This window comes from Erythranthe guttata, chromosome 7 (assembly GCF_056151865.1).
Source record: "Erythranthe guttata isolate IM_541 chromosome 7, IM_541, whole genome shotgun sequence".
Lineage (NCBI taxonomy): Eukaryota > Viridiplantae > Streptophyta > Magnoliopsida > Lamiales > Phrymaceae > Erythranthe > Erythranthe guttata.
Genome location: NC_142539.1, coordinates 1,908,451 through 1,918,548, shown reverse-complemented (window position 1 = coordinate 1,918,548; position 10,098 = coordinate 1,908,451). Strand labels below are relative to the sequence as shown.

Here is a 10,098-nt window from a genome sequence, read left to right as displayed (position 1 = left end):
TAAAACTGTAAAAAAGTGTCACTGTGTAATTTCAAAATAATGGAAAGCCTTCTATAATAAATTTCACATGGGGGTTTTCGCTATTTCGAAATTTTACAGGTGCATTTTTTACAATATAGAAGAAATTAGGGTGGCTATTTGAAATTTAGTTCCAGTGATTTTGACTCTAATTTTTTACATTAAACAATTCACAAGACCATAGTACAAAATGAAAAAATAACGTATTGTATTTGTACCCGACAATGAAAAGTAAAACTTGAGATATGGGCTATGTAACAACTTCTGATTTTTTGCTTCAACTCTTTTTACTTTGTCAAATTCTTTTACTCAAAAAAAAAAAAAAACTTTGTCAAATTCTACCTAAATAAGATGGTACCTTTATTCGTGTCGTGGTCCCTTTGAATTTTGGACTGTCACGTGACAATTCCACCTCCTAAATATATATATATATATATATATATATATATATATATATATATATATATATATATATATATATATATATATATTGCTAAGACATTGGGTAAATTACGGTTACCTCTAGTGGTAAGGTAAAATTACGTAAAACCCCCTCATGTTTGAGTAATTACAACCATCTCCATAACTATGATTCTTGTTACAGGTCCACCCTCTGGGGTCTAATTCAACAGAATCTTTTAGATTTTGTGGAATGTTATCTAGTTTCTACTCGTTTTGTGCAAAACTGCAGCTTCTAATGCATAAGATATTTACAAGTCAAGAGAGACACATCTTATGATAATCTTGATTCAAAACGTGGAGCTCGAATGGTGTAAAACGGGTACAAACTGAAAAATATTCCACATAATCTAGAAGATTCAATTAAATTTGACACCGTAAGGATGAACGTGTAAGAAGATTCATAGTTGAGGTGGGTAATTGTAATTATCCAAATATGAAGGATTTTTTCGTAATTTAACATTACCTTAGGGAGTTGGACGTAATTTACCGCTAAAACATTTATGTTTTGCATGTACTTTCCCAAATTCCCAAATCACCCTTTGCAACAGCAAGTTGGTGTGCTATGATAATGTCCGTCCACGCGTGGTCTAGCACGTGATCAAGCTATATATATTCATAATAATATTTTCGGAATTTAATATTAATTGTTAATGCAATTCTTGAATAAAAGTGGAAACAATAATAATTGAGAGCTTTTAAAGAGAAAATTATGTTGATTTTAAAAATAATTATTATTTCATAAATAAATATATTATTTAAATAGTGTTTTATGTGTAGAACTGAAAAGTGTCTCCACTCCCCAAGACTTTTGGTAAAGATCAGATATTGAAAAACATCGATGTTGACTAAACGAATAAAACATCAAAACCCTAAATTTAATATGGATTAGATGTAATTACAAGTTGCAAACAGACAAAACAATGAGTTGTTCATTGATTAATACATTTAAATTAGTGTTTTCTTGGGTGTTCTAATTAATTAATTAATTAATACATAATTCTTTTTTAATTTGACAAGGCTGGGAAAATGGGCTTTTTGTCTGTCACCAATTTATATATTATTATTATTATTATTTATTGGAAATGGAGCTAAAAAATTAAAATAAATTCGGTAATATATTATATTATTTAATATAGAAATTATCCAAACATTAGAAAACTATATAGAGTTAATCACCATCTTTTTTTTGTCCCCACTGCTGCTATTTTTCACTTGTCCAAACTCAATAATTCAACTTTGTAATCTAATATTTGTTTCACCATTTTTCTTGACTTTTTTTTTTTTTGCAATTTTCTTGACTTCATGATTAAATAACAAGTCAACATTAGGTAAGTTTGACAGGCTGTCGTATTTTATTTTTGGAAAATTAGAAAAATGACTGTTAAATACATATACTTAATTGTGTCATTGTGTGTGTGAACTTGTTATAGCTTATGAGCTAAGTTTGAACTTATTATAGCTTAAAACTCGACATAAACCTGAAGCCCGAAAAAATTCATGAGTCGGGTCTGAACTTATAACAATGAAACCCGATCACTATATGTGAACTTGAGCCTAAGTAATGAGGCCCGATATTCTATGAGTTTGAATCAATCCAAGTTCGATTCACATGGCCCAATTTTCAGTCATATATATATATATATATATATATATATATATATATATATATATATATATATATATATATATATATATATATATATATATATATATATATAAAATAAAGTACTAGATTTTACACTCTTATATTTGCGGACAAAAAAAGTTTGATAAGTTATTGTTGTCTGATTCAATATAAGGCATAAGTTGGTATTATTTAACAACGTGGTGGGCTCTGTAGTAATTTAATTAACCTAGGTTGCTTAAATAATTTAATTAATTTTTTGTAATCCTAAAATAGGGACAAAAAGTATACTGTTAAGAGATGCTGTTAAATAGTTTTAAGTGTTAATCACCCAATTTTGTCCTACTACTGAATCTACGTAGTTGTCCTAACCCTAATTAAAACTGACGTGAAATTTTTGTAGTTGCATGGTTGTCGTTTATGATTAATTACGTAAAGCCATGCAATTTGATTTTGATTATAATATCATAAACTATATACATACATCTGATTATTACAATTTGTTAATGACTAATGAGCCGGCAATTTATAATGCAAGGTGTCAAATATGCTGTTCGGATTGGTAAATAACTGAATTACCGAAAATTCATTAATTTTTTTATATATATAAATTGTAGTATGAAAATAGCATGTTTTAGTATAAATATTTATATTACACACATAAATATATAAATAAATAATAATAAAAATAAAATTGTGGTATTCGGTAAAATCGAATTACCGGAATTTCAGAAACCAAAAAACCGACGTACGAGAGACGAGAGACGAACAAGGAAAATATAGTACATTTTCAATATTTTTTGGATGAAATTGAAAACGAGTTAAAATAAAAGTAGTAAAAGTATTAAACATTTATAACTTACAGGACCAATATATTATCCACATATTTACAAACAACCCCTGAAATATGCCTGAATTATAAAAAATCTCCTATTGTTTGCTACAATTACACCATTCGACCTAGTGGTCCATAAAAGTCCTAATCGAACCTATCAAATATCTAAGTTGCCCCTCGAATAAAAAAATAGAAAATGTAATTTACAAATAATCCCCTCGAGTATGTCTATATATTACAAAACCCTTCTCTTGTTTGTAAGATTACATATATTCCCCTCAAACTAAGTAATTACAATTTGTAACGGAAATCTGGATAAATCTAAATTGCTCCTATATTTCCCACAAATGATAAAATATTTTAAGAATATAATAAAATATATATTATGCCCCTTTTATATATATGTGATGATCATTTGTACGAATAAACTAGGCCACAAAAGTAATTAGATAAATATAATGTAATTCAAAATGTGTTAATAGAGACTACCATTTAAATCCGTTAAATGATAACAAACGAACTGAACCAAAAAAAAGAAAAAATAGACACGTAATATTTATAAACCGACTGAAAAAAGCAATTAATAATTCTACAATTACCCCCGTGGCAGTTATAAGGGTAAAATTGAAATATTTATTTTAGTGTCGACGCCGTAAGGTTGAAAATGTTAGACCGTGAAATACCTAGATGAATAATTGTAATTTTGCGAAATAAGAAAGGGATATTTGTAATTTAAATATAGGGTAAATTACGGTTACCCCTGAAGTAAGGTCAAATTACAAAAATCCCTTCATGTTTGGATAATTACAACCATCCCCTCAACTATGAATCTTCTTTAACGTCCACCCTTATGGTATCAAATTCAATAGAATCTTCTAAGTTCCGTGGAATGTTCTCTAGTTTGTACTCGTTTTGGGCAAGAATGCAGTTTCTAATGCACCATAATATAATATTTACAAGCCAAGAGACACATCATATAATCATCTTGTTTCAAAATGTGGAGCTCTAATGGGGTAAAAAAGAATACAAACTGGAGATATATACCACATAATGTAGAAGATTCCACTAAATTTGACATTGTAAGGGTGGACATGTAAGAAGATTCATAATCGAGGGGTAAAATTATAATTACCCAAACATGAGGGGAGATTTTTGTAATTTGGCCTTACCTTAGGGCTTTGTACTTAATTTACCCTTTAAATGTATAATCTCCATAAGGACCATAACGTTATAAATGCTATGACACCTCCAACTGCACCAGTAGAGAGACAGCCTACCTACACTAATTCAATACTCAACTACCAAAAAAACAGCACTTATTTACTGATTGTAAAGTTTATATCAAAATGGCAACAACTATTATTAATTAAATTAAATTAAATAAATAAATACCATAATACATTTATAAATCGAAATCAAATCCAATATCATATCATTGTGTATCTCGAGTCATTCATTATTGAAGCTCTCTTAAAAATAATCCAAGATATGAATACTATTTTCACATTTGATAGGTTGTTATTGACATAAATGATACTTTACAAGTGTGATAAATAAATAAAATGAGAAAATTCAATTAGTTCATCATTGCAACTCTCACATGACTAATAATTTAGGGAAAAAAGAAAGAAAAAAAGAATGACTACTAGAAAACATAATATGTTAAACCATAGAAATATTATTATTATAATAAGGGTAAATTACACATACATCCCTGAGATACGCTAAAATAACTCTAAGGTCTTTGTAATACTGGTAATTACAGTCACACCCTTGATACATTTACCGTATTTGTTTCCCGCGGCCTGCGGGGCTGTTAATGCTACCATAGACGAAAATTTATAAATCTTACATAAAATAATAAGAATTTAAGAAATGTTAGGAGAACCATGCTACTCTCTAGCTTTATATTGTCTCTACCACTGCCTGGAACTAATTGTTCGTTAGAACCTTAGCGCAATATATAACTTGTCTATTGCATTACTCTGTGAGGGTTTCTAACATTGTTCAAGGGGATGATTGTAATTACCACTGATACTACAGGGACCTTAAAGTTATTTTAGCATACCACCTGGGCTAGGTGTAATTTACCCTTTATTTTTAGGGTTAATATGCTATGAGTCCCTCAAATCAAACCTAATTTGAACTAAATGACAAGTGATCAAAATTCAATCTTTTAATTAAATCCCTAGTTTGAAATAATATATTACTCACATCCTTAATTTTTTTTAATCCTTATCTTGCCCTTATACCTTAAATCTTATAACTTACATATATCATGTTTCTCATCTCAGATTTATTTCTCTTATTCCGTCTTCTCTCTCGTTTTCTCTCTTTCCCCCTATCTCTCGTCTTCTGTATGTCAATCTCTCTCTCTCTATCTTTTTTTCTCTTACATCTCTATCTTGCTTCTCCATCAAGCACAAAGGTCGACGACCGAGAGAGGAGGAGGGGAGCGGCGGAGGAAGTGGTGGTGGAGGCGGCCGCGGTGGTTTGGATCTGTCGTCTCTATGTGGAGGCGGCCGTGGTGGTTTCTCTTATAAATATTTGCTAATTTTCTTCATTTTTTTGTATAGATCTGTGATTAAAAGTATATTTTGACTAATTGCATATGTTTTTATTGATTCTTTTAAAGATTTTTGGCTTGGTTTGGATCTGATTTGTTATTTTTATTCGATTTGTTACAGGTTATTGAGAACGTTCTTAGGGCAACGATTGTGTGGCGGCACATGTTAGGGTTCAAAATTCCAGATCTAGGGTTTTCAAAAGAAGGTAGGTGACTACGGGTGCGACGACTGCAATTGTTGGCTGCTAGGGTTTGACGGCGGCTGCGTCGACTGCTAGGGTTCGCGGCTAGGGTTTTGGCGGCTAGGGTTTGGAATAGTACACCGTAGTATACCATAGTACTGTGCAATATACCATAGTACTCCGTAGTATACTACAAGTTGATGTACTGTATATAAACATCCATATACGAATAGCCAGACAATGTCCGATGAAGTAAAACTCAAGTTTAGATGCCTACAAGCATGATAATGACTACATTGACTATATATAACTACAGGTATTGATAGAAGATAAAAAAAAAAATTGAAAAATAATTAAATTGAATAAAAAAATGGAAAAATAACATATATATATATATATATATATATATATATATATATATATATATATATATATATATATATATATATATATATATATATATATAATTTTCAATGTTACGTAAAAAAAAAAGATTAATAGTGTATAAAATGCTAAACTGACGAAAGAAAAAAAGGAACAACCGGTATACTGTAAAAATAAAATTTAAAAACGTTTGACGGAAAAATGAAAAAATATTAAATGTATAATAAAAAAAAATGATAAATGCAGTTTCAATTTATCTAAGGTAAATTTCGAATTTTGTTTTTTGGAATGAATTTAATGAAGGATGTGAAACAAATGTTTAGTTAGACTTGTGATTTAGTTGTAATAAGTTTTGTCTATATCTTAAAGCCCCATATTTTTATTATATTAAAAAAAATAATCCGGGTCGAAAAGATCCGAATACAAAAAAAGCCGGTCAAAACCCGTCAAATAAGAAGTCAGTATGACAGTACCCACCCAGCACCCACTACTTCACTACCCCAGATTTTCAGAGCTGTTTCTTTCCCCTTTTTTCTCTTTGAATTTGGCGATTTTCAATTAATTTTTTGCTCCCTTTTTTCTCGCCTGCAACAAAAAAAGTTACAGCAGATGGGTTCTCCGACTCCGTGCTAATCGCTTTACGCCATTGCAACGGCTACATTTCACGGCATCAAACGGCGCTCTGTTCCGATTATATATCATCATCATTTTTTTTTGTAATTTTTTTTGGGGGTTTTGTTTTGGATGCTGCGTTTCAGTTGACTGAGAAAAAACGAAGTAAAACCTAAAAATCGAGAAGGGAGATGAACTACAGCAACAATGATAAGTGAGTTTTTTTTTTTTTTTTTTGAATCCCTACTGATTTTCTCCTAGTTTTTATTTTATTTTATTATTTATTTTTTTTGTGCGGGTTTGCTTAGTGCTGCAAATGCTGCCAATTTTGTGGAAGGTGGTATAATTTGTGCTGGGATTTTTAAATTGGAAAAATGCTTGTTATTCTGAATGATGGTTATGCTTGATTTTTGTATGATCTGGTTGATTTTGCTTTAATCACGTGAGAATTGAAAAAAAAATGGTGATTATTTTGGTGTGTTCTTATTGGTGAATGCCGTTAGGGTTAGGCGCTTTTAGCGGGTTCAAAGCGAAGTGAATGTATGAATAATGATGCTGCAATTGATTCATGGATAGAAAGTTTTAACTAGCATACAGATATCTATATGTTAAACCACCGTTTTTTTTTTACGCTTTTTCGGAGTTATGTTTCCACCATGTTTGTATTCTTGAAAATCGTATATTAACTGTATATGTTACTTATGATCTTTAGCATATTTAATCGTATGAAATTCTTGTCTCTGTCTCTGTGAATTGGTGACAGTGAGATGTGGGATTGGCAAGGCCAGGATTGTGGGCTTGAAGATGATACAAACATAGGTGAATCTGCGCTTTTTTCTAGCTTCGGATCTTCGTCTAATTATGTTTTTTTATTTATTTAAACTGTTTTTTGATCGAGGCATTGATGTTTAGCTTTGTCTTAATACCATTGGCAGAGATATCTAATTGTCTGCTGACCGAATTGAACCAAAACGAAGACCGTAGATTCGATGATGCTACTACACCAGTGAAGGCTTGTGGGGATTTAGCTTACAGTGTAAACAACAACGGTACGGTGTTCGATTCTTGTATTCTTGTGCACTTTAATGTCTCATCATCTTTATCTAGTCTTTGCACTTTGTTTAGTTTTCGTAATTTTCTCTTAGTTTTCTGAATTGTAATGCCTTTAGGCCTCGTTTAAGAATGTTAATGGGATTGATAATATTGATTGAAGTGTTAAAAACTTAAAATGCGATCTTCTTATGTTTGGGATTTGTGATTATACGATCTTTGTATTGGGTAATATCCTTCAAAGGGTTACAAGATTGTGTGATAATAATAAGGGTTGAGTTTGGACTGAAATATCCTTTACATACTTGATTAAAATCCGGGCCCGTTTCTTATCATGAGCTCGATACGTAAATCTTAAATATTTGACTTCCATGAGCTCGATACGTAAATCTTAAATATTTGACTTCCTATCCTAATTCCCAGATCAGACACTACTGTTAGCAAGAGAACTATAGTTTAAGTATTGGAAGACGTAATTAAAAATTCCCAATGGTTATGTTCGTTTTGGACATTCGTGGTTTAAGAAACTGAAGCTTCACTTATACGGAAGATTGAATTCACACTTTAATTCATCTGCTCATCAAATGTATTATTACATGCACAATGACCTTGCTTATAAGGCTATATATCCAGACAAAAGAAAAGGGGTTTATGTCAAGAAAATGCAGCTTATGTACGTACATTTTAAATGAACTGCAGAAATTACGGGTAAAGATGTAGAGCAATACAGAGAGACTTCCTCACAAGTGAAAAGGCGAAGAATGCTACAATTTGAGACTGATGTGCTAAACCCACCACTTTACAACGACGACATGTTTTTGAGATCTAAGGTTTGATGCCTCTTCATTCTTTCTTTTTCGATATTTTTGTAGCATCGTTTCTGTTCCTAAATAACCGCATTTCTATTTTCAGGAGACGCAGGAATCTCTTGGAGATGCTATTTCCGATATGTCGGAATGGGTTGCTGGATTTGCAGGTGCCTTTTTTCATGAAAATTTCTAAATATACAGGAAATGAAAATCGACGTGGAAATATTTAAAAATAATAAATTCGATATTTTTCCGAAGGCCCGTCTGAATCCAGCAACGAGTATCTGGACCCATCTGCCGAAGGATGGATTGCTGATTGCTTAAACGATGATGAGATGAATTTCACCACTGAAGATATGTATGTTTTTTTTTTCCCGGTTACTCTTTTACCTTCACTTCACTTCACTTCAAAATAGTAATAATAATAATTTCTTACTAGCTTTTTTCGCCTCTAACAGTAGCACTTCTCCCGGTGCATCTGATTTCCATGTCGACATCACAGGTAACAATAAACCGGTTATTGATAAAAATTTCTGCACTTTCGATATTTTTTTTAAATATCCCATTTTGAAATAGATAATTATACTATTGCAGAGCTTAGTGATACCCCTTCTGAGTACAATGCTAATGCAGTAGAAAGACATCCAGTTCATACCAACAAAAATGTCGTTTTCAAAGGTATTTTTTTAAAATTTATTTATTTTATTTTATTTTTTCCCCACCTCTAATTTCAGTTATAATTATATAAAAAACAGGATTCTTGATTTTTTTTCTTCTGTATACATATATTGTTTCTTGACCAATCAGGTAGAAAGTCGTATATGCGTAACCCTCCAAAGCTAGCTTCTTCGATTGTATATCCCTTCACATTCATTAAACCATGTGGGGTCCACGGGGATGTGACCCTGAAAGACATAAACCGAAGAATACACAATCCACCAAAACCGAAGCAGAACGATCCAGAAGCTTCCGGACCTTACCCCACCTCAGCATTTTCGGGAAAGCCCGTTGTTGGAAAAACAAAGATTCGAACGGAAGGCGGAGAAGGCAGCATTACCATTGTTAGGACTAAAGGGTAATTTCTTTTTTTCCCTTTACTATTAGAAGCTAAAAATTTTATGGTCAATATTATTAACACTATGGTTTTTGTAAGTCGAAATTTATCTTGTTTTGGTGATTTTAGCAGTAATTAAGGATCTTGACCTCTAGTTGATCCTCTGACTTTCCCTTGTCTCGCTTAGAGGGAAACTTTTGACTTTTCGACGTGGAAAATGCGTTTATGTATTTCGTACTTAGTTTGTAATTAGTGGTTGCACTTGGATCATCAGATTTTAATTTAATTTGTTGATATCTCTATTGTGTTTTTATTTATTTATTTATTTTCTTCAATTTGTTTAATTTGATGGGGTACATTACAATCAACCCCATGAGGTATGGTTAATTTATGAAAAAACCCCTCTTGTTTGGATAATTACATTTACCCCCTCAACTAAGATTTTTTCTTACACCTCCACCCTTATGTTGTCAAATTCAACATAATCATTTAGATTTTGTGG

General features: G+C 31.4%; 1 protein-coding gene across 1 annotated transcript; it reads left to right on the top strand.

Annotated features, from left to right (window-relative positions):
* Window positions 1-6,574: 6,574 nt before the first annotated feature.
* On the top strand, window positions 6,575-9,898 carry LOC105953256 (protein XRI1). Its single transcript, XM_012976913.2, has 9 exons — window positions 6,575-6,897; window positions 7,447-7,502; window positions 7,619-7,732; window positions 8,433-8,563; window positions 8,646-8,709; window positions 8,801-8,900; window positions 9,001-9,044; window positions 9,137-9,220; window positions 9,350-9,898. Exons 1-9 carry the CDS (start codon window positions 6,875-6,877, stop codon window positions 9,619-9,621), a joined length of 888 nt encoding a protein of 295 aa, XP_012832367.2. The 5' UTR covers window positions 6,575-6,874; the 3' UTR covers window positions 9,622-9,898.
* Window positions 9,899-10,098: the final 200 nt, after the last annotated feature.

Bases quoted from the DNA above. Each gene is read 5' to 3' on its own strand.
- LOC105953256 (XM_012976913.2), top strand. From the start codon at position 6,875: ATGAACTACAGCAACAATGATAA. The intron at 7,733-8,432 runs GTACGGTGTTCG...AATGAACTGCAG, and splicing joins TTACAGTGTAAACAACAACG to AAATTACGGGTAAAGATGTA. The intron at 8,710-8,800 runs GTGCCTTTTTTC...ATTTTTCCGAAG, and splicing joins ATGGGTTGCTGGATTTGCAG to GCCCGTCTGAATCCAGCAAC.